This window comes from Electrona antarctica (genome assembly GCF_951216825.1).
Source record: "Electrona antarctica genome assembly, chromosome: 23".
In the NCBI taxonomy this organism is placed as follows: domain Eukaryota; kingdom Metazoa; phylum Chordata; class Actinopteri; order Myctophiformes; family Myctophidae; genus Electrona; species Electrona antarctica.
The window spans coordinates 2,984,332-2,998,539 of record NC_136804.1 but is presented as its reverse complement, the minus strand read 5'-3'; the positions used below and the strand labels follow the sequence as shown (position 1 = coordinate 2,998,539).

The 14,208-nt window shown below is 41.8% G+C and overlaps 1 protein-coding gene across 2 annotated transcripts; it reads left to right on the top strand.

The window, feature by feature from the left end:
* Nucleotides 1-7,539: 7,539 nt before the first annotated feature.
* Nucleotides 7,540-13,817, top strand: LOC306916535 (uncharacterized protein). Of its 2 annotated transcripts, none has more exons than XM_079494426.1 (4): nt 7,540-7,676; nt 8,467-8,583; nt 11,666-11,764; nt 12,309-13,817. In XM_079494426.1, the coding sequence occupies exons 1-4, from the start codon at nt 7,661-7,663 to the stop codon at nt 13,172-13,174; spliced, it is 1,098 nt and encodes a 365-aa protein (XP_079350552.1). In that variant the 5' UTR covers nt 7,540-7,660; the 3' UTR covers nt 13,175-13,817. The 2 variants fall into 2 exon arrangements, with proteins under 2 accessions (XP_079350552.1, XP_079350551.1); XM_079494425.1 differs by having other exon boundaries at nt 8,461-8,583.
* The last annotated feature ends 391 nt before the right edge of the window (nt 13,818-14,208 follow it).

Sequence of the window (14,208 nt, the reverse complement as noted above, 5' to 3'; positions counted from 1 at the left end):
AGAGATGGGGGGAGGGCATTCCACACCTGGGTAGCAGTGCTTTGAAAGGTGAATTTGCCCATATTTGTTTTATAAATGGGTGGCACCAGATCGTTGTTCACGCTCCCTCTAGTATTATGGCTGTGGGTATTGCTCACTTTTTTAAAGTAATTAGTCAAGTAAGTGGGTACTATCAAAGCCAGTCGCCTTCAGCTTGTCCAGTAGGATTGAATGATTGACAGTATCGAATGCCTTTTGAAGGTCCAGCATGACCATCCCACAGTATTTACCCACGTCTACCTCATGTTTGATGTAGTCATTCAAATATAATAGGCATGTGTCAGTTGAGTGTGATGTTCTGAAACCAGATTGGAATTCGAACAGCAGATTGCGTTCGCTTAAGTAGCTGCTAATTTGTTCATAAATTATTCTCTCTATGACTTTTGACATTGAACACAAGATAGAGACAGGGCGGTAGTTTCCCGTGTCTAATTTACTTCCCTTTTTGAACAGGGGGATTACTCGCGCCATTTTAAGTTCCTGGGGAACGTGGCTTTGACTGATGGATAGGTTTGAAATGTGGGTTATTATAGGAGCTATAGAGACAGCAGCGTCTCTGAGGAATCTGGTTGGTAAATTGTCATGACCGGTGGCCTTGTTTGGCTGAAGGGCGATTAGTTTTTTTAGCACCTCTTCATTTGTTACTGGTTTGAATGAGAATGAGTCGTTTATAGCTCCTAGTTTTGCGTAATGTGCTTTAATGTGATCAGAACCGTACAGGCCAGAATGCGGGGGGAGTTTATTTACTAACTGTGTGGCAATATTGGTGAAGAAATTATTGAAACAGTTTGCTACCAGCAATTTGTCAGTGATAAGGGAATAAGGGAATGATACAGAAATTTGACGATTTCGTTTGAAGTTTGTTGCTGCAACCAAGTTTGTTTAGAGCCTCCCATAATTTTTCTGGATGTTGTTTGTTTGATTCAATATTATCATTAATGAAGTCTTTTTTGGCGTTTGTGATTAATCTCTTTAATATATTTCGTTGTTTTTTGAATTTGTCATGGATTTGGACATTTTTATTTTTGTTATATTCAGAGTAGTATTTGTTTCTCAGTTTGATGGCATGCAATATGTAGCATGCCATCCCCCCCTAGTTTGACATGCCAAACCCCCTAGTTTGACATAATGCTTGGAATGGATTCAGCATCATGAAAACCCCCTAGTTTGACATGTCACATGTAGCATGTGACATGTCAAACTAGGGGGTTTTCATGATGCTGAATCCATTCCAAGCATTAGTTTTGCAAAAAAACACTCATTGGGCTAAAAACGGCCAATGCCGTCATCACAAATTGATGATGTCAGCACATTTGGGCAAGTGGGCATGGCCATTTTAAGCCCAATCAGGTTTTTTTGCAAAACTAATGCTTGGAATGAATTCAGCATCATGAAAACCCCCTAGTTTGACACATCACATGGTAGATAAAGCATGATGAAATGGTATGGTCACATATTATGCCAATTATGAAAATTGCTCAACATATGCAAGTTAGCATCCGGCAGTTTCTACATGCTGGGGACCCATACTAAACATTTCTAACATAAAACGTTGGTGTACTCAACATGTCCGGGTTCACTTTTTGGCTACTAGACTATAACCCCTGGAGGTTTCGTTTCGTTTGTGCCTTCTGTGGCAAAGTCAGAATCATTCAAAGAAATCCTGCCAGGGTGGGTTGCCTACCCCAGAGCTGTGTCAGGCGTGGGTTGATAGCCGCCAGGACTGACACGACGAATCTGCGGTGGGAAATAAGAGTTTTCACGGTGGTGGGAAGAACAGTGACACGCCGTCCTTCCTACAACAACAAGCACACAAAACAAGAGAAATCTGGTTACCCATCGATGCAGAATCATCCTAGCTAGACATTATTGCAAAACTATAACACCCCCGTTTGAAGAACCTGCATCTCTAGAAACAGAAAAGAAATGTGCCGAACAGAAAAAGTGCCCCACAGGTCTCCACCAGGTCAGGTTATTGTGGCCTCCTGGTGGCGCTATAATAGGCCAATGTGAGAAGGCTGCCATTTGTTCTTACGCCTTTGATGGCAATTGCATGATTTGAGGCATTTTGTTCCAAAAATGTGTTTTGCAAAAATAGACATGTTGGTGGCGCTATATAAGGCCCATGTGAAATGGTTGGGATTTATTTCTCAGCCTAGTAGGAATGTGCGTGAAAACTTTCACGTAAATTGCACGCCGTGTAGGCCTACGGATCTGTCCGATAATATGAAATATCGGACAGATCCGTCTTGAGCACATGACATATCACACTATACACTATAGAGATACTGTGTAACGATTTGCGGGGTTTTTGGACAGAATCTGGAGGAGTAATTTAAAAAAATGTGTTTTACAAAAGTTGGCCTCCTGGTGGCGCTATAAAAGGCAGATGTGAAAAATTCCTTGGCTTCTAGGGAGTGTGCATGCAACGTTTGGAAAATGTGGGGCAGAGGTTCGTCATTGTCATCCAGGGAGTGTGTGCGCAATCGACCGGGCCAACGGTGCTGTAGATTAGCTGGTAACGGACGGACACACGGACGGACGGACGGACGGACGGACGGACACACACACGGACAGAGTGCAAAACATACTCTCCCCATGCCTTCGGCTGGTGGAGACAGGTTACAACACTTTCTTTTTCTTGTTTTTCTTTCTTTCTAATTATTTGTTTGGTCCAAAATATTGTGTTTATTGTCATGATTTGTCACGACTCAAGTTGGCTTTGTGACGCTTAAATAAATACTTTTTGAAATGTATATGGGAAAAATGCATTGGGAATTATTTCCTGGGCCTGGCGTCGACATGAAAGGGGGACTGCGACGCTCTATGTGCACACAGAATAACTCTTACTACTGTACTTCCGGCCGAGCCCCTTCCCTACTTCCTTCACAGGTGTTACCGATGATACTAATTGTCTCCACCAGGCCGAAGGCATGGGGAGAGAGTATGTTTTGCACTCCGTCCGTGTGTGTGTGTGTGTGTCCGTCCGTGTGTGTGTGTGTCCGTCCGTCCTTCCGTCCGTCTGTTACCAGCTAATCTCCGGCACCGTTAACCCGGTCGATGCCAAACTTTGCACACACACTCCCTGGATGCCAACGATGAACCTCTGCCCCGCATTTTCCAGAACGGCCTGTTATAGCGCCACCATGAGGCAGCTTTTCACATTTTTTATCTAAAACTGCACCGATCTGCGTGAAACGTTGCATGCACACTCCCTAGAGGCTCTGTTCCATTTAGTGTACTGGTTCTCAAACCTTTTAATTTCACGGAGGGGCCATTCGGAACCCACTCAAGGACACTTTGAGACCCTGGTGTAGCAGAGTGTTTCCAGTGAGTTTGACCGTTTGACCAGAATGGAACAGATCGAGCCTTCATTAGTATCGTCGGTAACAGACTGTGAAGGAAGTATAGGGAAGGGGCCCGGAAGTAGGGAGACTTATTTCTGTGTGCATAGAGCCTATTGAATTCTGCAGAGGGGGTAAGATTCCACAGTTAAAACACGTCACCTACTATTGCCAAAATGAATTTAAAAGGCACTAACAGACAGTATTGGTTCAAAATGTTCCTTACACAGTGTTAGACTGAACTACCAGACTCCTCCATGTCTTGGAACACTCAAAATCAGGCCTGGCGGAGATAATACATTTTTCAAGACAGATGTCAACAGCATAATGTATGGCATTGTAACAGCCCAGGGTCTTTTCTTCGTCCTTTGATGCAGGCAGTGTTGTTTTTGTCGACTAATTCTATGACGGAAAAATGTTCGTCGACTACCTTTTTTCACTGACGAAAACTAAATGGAAACTAAATGAAAACTAAACTATGATGACTAAGACTGAATATATTGACAATTTCGTCAACAAATAAAAACTAGACTAAAATGTTAGGAAGGGACTATAGTGGACAAGAGATCCAGTATACGTCATTTTACACTTGGTTGCATGCTGAAAATAGAAGATCTATACAAGCTCACAACGCGTTGCAGAGCGACACGTTGTGAGCTTGTAGATCGGCTATTTTCAGCAAGTGTAAAATCAGTCATTATGACGGCATCAAGGCCCGCCAAAATGCATTTGTCGACTAAATCAACTGTAGATTTATTTAGTCGACTAAAATCTTATGATATTTAGTCGACTAACACTAAGACATTCCAGGTGACTAAAATGAGACTTAAACTAATTGAAAACTATTCAAGAGACTATTATGACTAAAAGTGCTAGCTTTCAACAGCTGCTAAATGTATGCTCTGACTTCACTAACTAACTTAAATAGAATAGTGTATGTTATAAAATACTAGAAAAAGTGCCCTTCTGGGCACAGGTCTCCACCAGGAGGATAGGACTGTGTGAGATGTTTGGCAAAATGTTTAGGATTAATATAAACATGTTTTTGAGGCATTTTGTTGGTATGCAAAAATCAACCTGTTGGTGGCGCTATAACAGGCCAATGTGAAAAGGGTGGGATATATTCCTCAGCCTAGTAAGAAAATGTGTGAAAGATTTCACGTAAATTGCATGCTGCGTTAATGATTTGAGGCTTTTGTTCAAAACGGGGCAATCTTGCAAACTGTGAAAGCTAATTATAGCCAATTAGGATGGAATATGAAATATCGGACAGATCCGACTTGAGCACATGACCATAGAGATGGTGTGTAACGATTTGTGAGATTTTTGGACAGAATCTGGAGGAGTAATATAAAAAAATGTGTTTTACAAAAGTCGGCCTCCTGGTGGCGCTATTAAAGGCAGATGCGGAAAATGCAGGTCAACGGTTTGTCCTTGGCCTCTAGGGAGTGTGCATGCAACGTTTCACGCAGATCGGTGCAGTTTTAGGTAAAAAAAATGTGAAAAGCTGCCTCATGGTGGCGCTATAACAGGCCGTTCTGGAAAATGTGGGGCAGAGGTTCATCGTTGGCATCCAGGGAGTGTGTGTGCAAAGTTTGGCATCGACCGGGTTAACGGTGCCGGAGATTAGCTGGTAACAGACGGACGGAAGGAAGGACGCACACACGCACACACACACGGACGGAGTGCAAAACATACTCTCTCACCATGCCTTCGGCCTGGTGGAGACAATAATGCCAAAAAGAGCGTAGTAATGTGATAACTGACCAACTGTCTGATGATGAGCATCTGTATATAGGAAGCCCCGTATAGCCTACTACTGTATGCTCAGCCTCAAGTGAACATGCTGGGGAGGATCTTCAGAGCATACTGCACTCCCCTGTATACTGCCCCCTTGTGGGTTAAATTTAAGAAAGCAAGCATGTATAAACTGCAGGTTGCCTATAATGATTGCATGCATATATTATTGAAAAAACCAAGGTGGAGCAGTGCAAGTGAGTTATTCTGTAGTGTGGGAGTATACACTTTTCATGCCTTACTGAGAAACTTAATGTACAAATATATGCGTCGGCTCAATGAGTCTCAAAACTGTATAATAATTAATGCTGTAACCCCAGCTTCAGTAGCACTAGGTATCTGTCTGCTTTTTGGAAGCACTGGTATGAATGTTTATTGTAAAACTGCTGTTTTTATGGGTTAGGGGTGTTTTCTCTTTGTAGGCTATGTAATGTTTTATGTTGTCTGCTTTTACCCTGGACCCTGGACCCTGAGTCTGAACAAATAAAGTTGATTGATTGATTTAAAACTAAAATAAAGATTTGCTGTCAAAATCAACACTGGTTCCAGGTTAACTGCAGTTGCGGTGATCTCAAAAACAATAGACTCGCTCGCTGCATTACATTAAACATTAAGGAAACCTCAGACTGAAACTTAAGAAGGTAGAATTTATTTTATTTTGATATGCTCATGATAAAGACATAAAGTGCTCTGTGCTCATATTAGTGAGTTAAAATTAGCAAACGTTTTCGGTCATATAGCACTGACGAAGGTCCCGGGACAGAAACGTTTGCTCATTTTAACTCACTATATGAGCACTTTATCATGAGCATAATGATTTCTGCAAGTTTTCCTTATTGTAACAGCCCAGCAATGACCACAAGAGGGCAGTGGTAATCTGAACATCATTACAGACAAGGTTGCCTCTAACTTGCTATAGGACAAAGCATGGAGGTTATGTCTTTGTTTGAGTTTAACAGAAGCTAAATATAAATAGGCCTATATACTTTTACTTCTACTCCACTACATTTCAGAGACAGATATTGTACTTTCAATTATTTGAAAACTTTAGTTACTACTAGTTACTTTGTAGATTTTGATATTGCAAAACATCCAGTAGGCCTAACCACTTCAGCCCCAATAGCCGATCTACAAGCTCACAATAGTGTTTGCGATTGTGTTGTATGTGTTGTGTTGCATTGTGAGCTTGTGGATCTGCTATTTCCAAAGAATTGTTTTTTTTAAAAACTTGTGAAATGGGCACTGTACACAATGTACACTGCATAATGGGTACTTTTACTTTTGTGCTTTACATTACTTTTGATATGAATACATTTGTACTTTTACTCAAGTATATTTTAAAATCCAGACTTTTACTTGTAACAGACCATTTCTATATTGCAATAAAATATGCTACATTTACTTAGTAGTAAAGAGTACTTTTTCCACCACTGTAAAGAAAACTAGAGCAGGGAGCATTCTTCCACTTGCTGGACAGGAGGAGGACTTGAGACTGTGACCAAACGGAGGCTAGTTGGGCTGATAGAAATAAAAGACAGAGACAATAGAGGAAAATAGAACAGTACAGGGATTCCTCTCCACGTTGGATGACAAACATATCATCCTAGGGACATTTTGGCCTAAATCCCCAGTATCCCGCCAGCTCTCCGGCAACATAATACCTTTAGTACATACATGGTGCATTTACATAAATGGACCTGGCTGGTGCATTTATATATAGCGCTTTTGTCCAAATTCACCCATACATTCATGCACCTATGGCGGAGGAAACCATGCAAGGCACCAACCTGCACGTCGGGGTTCAAAGTCTTGCTCATAAGGACACTTCGACACTAATTGGGCCAATGAAGGGCCTCAAACCCAGTACCGCGGGCCCCTGGGCCACGGCCCCACTGGCTATAATTTGGCCCTGGTTCAAGGGCCAAGCTAGTGCAACATTAAAAGGTTAAACTAGACTAACACTAAAACATTTCAGTTGACTAAGATGTGACTAAAACTAAATGAAAATGTATTCAAAAGACTATGACTAAAACAAAATCAACATTGTAACATTTGATTACACACACAGTTCTATCAGTAGGCCTATGTACAGTATTAGGCTACTGTGCCCATGATTAGGATCAACCCAGACAAACAACGGTCTCAGGGAAAAAAGTCACATTTGATCCAGAAGTTAACTCTGGCAAATGGGTTCTAACCATAGGTTCTAAACCTGACTCCGCCAGATGGGGGCGGTGTTGATTCACAATTAAGTTCACAATGTTAAACCAATGTGATTGTGATTGTCTTCCATCAGGTGAAATGTGTTCCCCCCTGCAGATTTACCAGTGCAGTGAGTGGACCAGATAATTACCTCATTTTAAAAGCTGTGACCAGTTTACTTTAAATGGGCTTTGTTGTTGCTTTGATATCGGTATAGCCTATGCAGTGTTGTAGTGGTACTTTTAGAAGTGGGTGGACGCCCGATAAACTCTCTGACCATGCACAGACAACAAGGTAAGACTTTATGAATGAAGCTGGAAGCTGGAGTATGAAATAATATTGCTCGTTTGAAAATGAAAATGCTGTAGTTTTGTCAGTAAAATGGGCTTTGTGTGGGTGGGTGCAATATAGAGGGTATGTGCACATGCATACACAGTGAATGGCAAATCAAGTGGCAAAGTGATCATGAGTGACATAGTCAGTTTAACGTCGTTTAAGAAAGTAGTTTTTTGCCTGTGTGTGTGTGTGTGTGTGTGTGTGTGTGTGTGTGTGTGTGTGTGTGTGTGTGTGTGTGTGTGTGTGTGTGTGTGTGTGTGTGTGTGTGTGTGTGTGTGTGTGTGTGTGTGTGTGTGTGTGTGTGTGTGTGTGTGTGTGTGTGTGTGTGTGTGTGTGTGTGTGTGTGTGCGCGCCATATCAACAATGTGCAAACACAGCAGCAAGATTCGTGAGTTGCTGTGATAGGAGAAGGATATCAAACGGAACACAACCACAAGACTAATCATTGTGTATATTCCTGCACTATACCTGCATCCAGTGATCTTGGTACAATATAGAAATTGATCTATTGAAGATTCTGACGTTCAAATGTACATATTTTTTGTTTTGATTGTATTGCTGTATTGTGCTTTCTGCTTTGGCAATGTAAACGTATGTTTTCTCATGCCAATAAAGCCCTTTGAATTGAATTGAATTGAATTGAATTGAATTGTGTGCTATTGAGACTGTAAAATGAAACAAATCTTCAGTTTGTTCAGGTATGTTGGTGGTGCATATAAACTAAATGCTGTATTGATTCCAGGGACAGGAAGCAGAGCTTCCCCAGATGACCTGAGAGGTCTGGATGGTTCATCATCACATCTCAAGAGAAGACCAGCAGTGATGCAGGCCGCCATGTTACCAGTGATCAAGTTACACAGAATAGGTATGACCTGTTTTACTAAGTTACTGTAAACATTTAGTCTAATAGGTACTGTTTTAATACTGTTACTGTAAACATTTAACTATGTTACTAGCCAGGTGTACTGGGGACCAGACACATTGGACATCATTTAGACACCTAAGAAATAAATGTACAGCTGCAGTAAGCATAGCCAAATCTACATACTATACAGACTTAATTACAAACTCCTACTCAGATCCTACCAAATTCTGGAAGGCTGTTGGGAATAAGAAATCCACCACCCCACTTCCCCAAAGTGTGAAAATTAATGGCTCCATGGTTTCGGGCCCAAATGAAGTTTGTACAGCTCTTAATGTTCATTTTGCTGCCACTGCCCACCTCTTTGAGGACAGACACACAGGATCTGTTCCCACATACAATGCCAGTATGCATACAGTCAGTCCTGGGTCCCAGTTCTCTATTCAGCCCATTCCCACTAATGTTGTCCTGGAAGCTCTACAGGCCATCAACATCAGATCCTCTGTAGGTGAAGATAACCTGGATCCCTTTTTTCTAAAATTATCTGCACCTTTTATTGTGGATCACATTGCTTTTATATTTAATTTGTCTCTGTCATCAGGTATAGTCCCCAATGTTTGGAAATCAGCACATGTTGTCCCACTGCACAAAGGTGGTGACAGTAATGATCCCAATAACTACCGGCCAATTTCAAAACTACCCCGTCTCTCAAAAATGTTGGAGTCAATAGTAAATAACCAGTTAAAACCATACCTTGCACACCAGTCAATTCTAAGCCCTCATCAATCTGGCTTTAGAGCTAATCATAGCACGATCACAGCTGTCACCCTAGTTCTGGATCATTTACTCACAGGTTTAGACAAAAACAAACATGCTGCAGCCATTTTTATTGACCTTGCCAAAGCTTTTGACACAGTTCACCACTCCTTACTATTAGATAGACTGCACATATCAGGCTTTGATACAGAAGCCTGCAACTGGTTTAGGAATTATCTGTATGGTAGACGTCAATGTGTTAGGATGGGTGATGGACAATCTGGGTTCCTACCAGTCACATCTGGCGTACCACAGGGTTCCATTCTAGGTCCTATCCTATTCACTATATACATCAATGAAATAGTCTCCTCACTATGTGATTGTCAAATTCATCTCTATGCCGACGACACAATTTTATACTGTACCGCTGACTCCACTGTACTGGCCATTGGAAAAACTACAACTCACATTTAACTCATTACAAAGCTCTTTTAGCAACCTTAAACTAACACTTAATGACAATAAAACAAAATTCATGGTCTTCTCTAAATCAAAAAACATAGACTATTCCAATCTCCATATCACCACCACCAATGGATCAACAATAGAAAGAGTCTCGGAATATAAGTATCTTGGTATATGGCTGGACGACAAATGCAATTTCAAATACCACATAGATAATCTGGTTAAAAAACTATGTCAGAAAATTGGCTTCTTATACAGAAATAAAGCAAATTTTCCCAGGATCTGTAGAAAACGGATTATTGAAGCCACATTTCTATCCGTACTGGACTATGGAGACATAATCTATCGTCATGCAGCTGCCTCCACACTCAAGCCACTGGACTCAGTTTACCACTCGGCTCTGAGGTTTATCACTGGAGACAGCTATGATACTCATCACTGTACCCTATATGAAAATGTAGGCTGGTCTTCTCTGACTGAAAGACGCAATAATCACTGGTACCTCTTCATATATAAAACCCTGGTCGGGAAATTACCATCATATATTTCTTCCATGTTACATCAGAAACCTCGTCTCATTGTAACTCGCTCCAGTGATTGGCTAGGCCTTCTGGTCCCTTTTGCCAACTCTGAACTTGGAAAGGCTGCTTTCAGCATCGGTGCACCTGAGTCTTGGAATGTCTTGCAACAAGAACTTAAACTTAATACCCTGGCATCAATTGGTCATTTTAGAAATGTACTCAATAACCGTCCATCACCTGTATGTTGCTGTTTTAACTGATTGCTGAATATATAATTGTATTAACGGTTTGTTGTAACTAATATTGTTGTATTACTGGGTTTTTTTTGTATGTAATCTCGGCATCATTGTAAATGAGGGGTTCCCTCAATGGTCTCTCCGAGAATTTAAATAAAGGTTGAATGAATGTTCACTGTTACAATTATTACCATGTAGATGTAGATCTGTTCTTTTTGGCAAGCGACAAAGCTGTGTGGAGGATTACTGCACAACACCTTGGCTGGCATGTGTACAATTTAACACAAAATTCTCTTCTGGGATTCCTACTAGCACACTTTTTTCAGGGTTTCAACTTGGGGGGTCCTTGACATGAAAGGTGGAGGACCAACTATCCTAAGCTATGAATAAAACTATTGATCACTGTTTATTGGTAGAGTTGTCCCGGTATCAGAAAAGCTGCCGATACGGCCTAAAATGCTTTTTATCGGTATCAGCGAGCAGGGCCGGTTCTAGGGGGGGGGGGGGCAGGGGTGGGCATAGCCCACCCAAACGTGCGTCCTGCCCACCCAATGTGTGTTTGACACCCCACCCGCGCCGGCGGAGTCGCCCCCCTTACAATTCTGTCTGCCCACCTGAGTGGGGCTGGCTAAATCCGGCCCTGTCAGCGAGTATGTCGGTCTACTCTATCCCGATCCGATACCTCAAATCTTATTTTGGGGGCGGAAGTTGCGAGATTTTGGCGGAAGTACTGCTCAAGGAAATTATGTTGACGCTTTACAAATCAGTTTACATTATCCGTGAATGAAACAAGTGTTGTGATTGGTCGAAGAAAGATCGTATCCGGGGGAAATGCATCTGGCGGTCCGGACCACGTCCAGTACTATAGAATGTTTTTTCTGGTCTGTTTGGACCGGTCCAATTATCCACTGGTCTGTTTGATGCACATTCTGAACATGATGGAAACCAACATGATAGACACCATACTATTGAATTCTGTTACTCCTGCATTTGGGGGGGTTCGGCATTTGCTATGCACAGTGCATGATACAAAAATTATTGGCCAAGTCTGCTTCTCCCTTTATTGTCTGTTGTTGAAGTTTAGTTCATGAAATTCATTCATTCCAGACCAGACAATGGAGTCCAGACTGCAGGTGAAGATGAACTCCCCGGACCCAGCCATGGCTGTTCCTGTTCAACAGGAACCTGAAAAACACCAGAACCTCCGTGAGTTTCATGGTCTCTCCTTTTCTTTGCTTTAACCACATGAACCCTAGTGTCTTAATTCTGGCGTGAATTAGTTGACTAACATAGCAGATCTACAAGCTCACACGATTTGAGCCTGTAGATCGGCTATTTTTGGCTGCTCTTGGACCACCACCAAAATGATATGTATTTGGCTGCCAACAAGTCTGGTGCCAGGGACCCCCAGGAGAGCAGATTTGTTAAAATAATTCAAAAATAATTTAACGTTTTTGATATTTTTCCAATAATGTTAATTGGCTGTACAAGCTCTCAGTGCAGAAACGAAATGACGCGCTGTGAGCTCATAGATTATTCTGAGGTGAACATTTGACTAACATACTGTAGCAGATCTACAAGCTCACAATGCTCACACGATTTGAGCTTGTAGATCGGCTATTTTTGGCCAAGAGACAGAGGGAAAAAGGAGCGGACCAAGTATAGACTCCTGGGGGACCCTGGTCAACTATACAGTAGTGTGAAGTGTACTGTATAGTTGATCTTATCAGATCTATGTTTTCTACCTCAGATACCCAGGACCTACCTAAACCAAGACGTTGCTGCTGTGATCAATGTGGAAGAGGCTTCACTTCAGTTTACAATCTCAAAATCCACCAAAGAGTTCACACTGGAGAGAGGCCTTACAGCTGTGATCAGTGTGAGACAAAGTTCATCACAATGTCTCACCTCAAGACACACAAGATAATTCACACTGGAGAGAGGCCTTACAGCTGTGATCAGTGTGGGACAAAGTTCACCACAATGTCTCACCTCAAGACACACAAGAGAATTCACACTGGAGAGAGGCCTTACAGCTGTGACCAATGTGGGGTAAGCTTCACTGTAATGTCTACCCTGAAGATACACAAGAGAAGGCACACTGGAGAGAAGCCTTACAGCTGTGATCAATGTGGGGAAAGCTTCACTGTAATGTCTACCCTGAAGATACATAAGAGAAGGCACACTGGAGAGAGTCCTTACAGCTGTGATCAATGTGGGGAAAACTTCACTCAAATGTCTACCCTGAAGACACACAAGAGAATTCACACTGGAGAGAGGCCTTACGGCTGTGATCAATGTGGGGAAAGCTTCACTCAAATGTCTACCCTGAAGACACACAAGAGAAGACACACTGGAGAGAGGCCTTACAGCTGTGACCAGTGTGGGACAAAGTTCACCACAATGTCTCAACTCAAGACACACAGGCGAATTCACACTGGAGAGAGGCCTTACAGCTGTGGCCAATGTAGGAAAAGCTTCACTCAAATGAATAACCTTGTGACCCACAAGAGAATTCACAGAGGAGAGAAGCCTTTTGGGTGTGATAAGTGTGGAAAGTTCTTCTCTCAGTATAAATCATTAAAAACTCATCGGTGCATCAATGCTGGAGAGTGAAGCCTTCCTACTGTGACCAATCCAAGAATCCGTCTCCATTCAAAAGGAAATTGAAGACCACCTTTACTTCAGTACATTTTTATTTTCAAATCGGTGTCTTTATCTCAGATCCAAGCTGCCAACATTTCCATTTTCATAGACTAGTAATTTGCATATCTGACCAAATTTAAAAGATCCTCTGTTATTTCTACATTTCTTCACACACACACTCACCCACTCTCTGATACAATGTTTTCTGCATTTGAGCTGTAAAGGGCATTCTGAACTCTGACTGACTCTGACTGAATGACTGAGGATGGATCCATTAGTTAGTCGGGAGTGATTTGGTGCTTGAAGTGTATTTAGATTTGTGTTGTTCCACTTTTTTATCGATGTTTAAAACTTTACACTTTAAAAGCCCTTCCTGTAGCTTCACTTCACCAAAAGTGAAATTAGTGTGGAAAATATTGTTTGCACAATTTAGGAAATTGTTTGCTCTCTACAGCCACTCCTGACACATTTTGTTTGTGATCCTAAGATTTTTCTTTCTTCAGCCTGTTGAATAGAGCTGTTCAATGTAATGCCTCTATGGACCACTATCTGCGCATTGCCCTGTGATTTTGTTTGCCTGCCTGTACGATATGTTTCAATAAACCACACTGTTCGCCTGCATCACTATTTGTTTCCTCCAACCTGCTCTACTGACACAACCTGATGGTGAAGTTGAAGTCTTATTCAGTCCTTATTGCAGCAGCAAATTCACAGTCAAGGTTATGTTTCAAAACGTATTGTACAGTACTATGAATCATACTGTACACTCCTTGGGCTAAAAATGGCCATAGCCATTTGCCCAAATGTGATGAACTCATCACATTTGTTGTGAAAACGGCTATGCCCGTTTTAAGCCCAACGTTTTTTTTCGTGCAAAACTAATACTTGCAATTGATTCAGAATCATGAATAACCCCTAGTTTGACATTTGCTATAAAAGCACAATTCAAATTTGCCTTTTTTGCCTTATAGGCCTATAGGTTTTCAATGGTACCCCAACGTTCA

Coding starts and splice junctions, on each gene's coding strand:
- LOC306916535 (XM_079494425.1), top strand. Junction 8,584..11,665: donor GATCAAGTTACACAGAATAG/GTATGACCTGTT, acceptor CATTCATTCCAG/ACCAGACAATGGAGTCCAGA. Junction 11,765..12,308: donor TGAAAAACACCAGAACCTCC/GTGAGTTTCATG, acceptor TTTCTACCTCAG/ATACCCAGGACCTACCTAAA.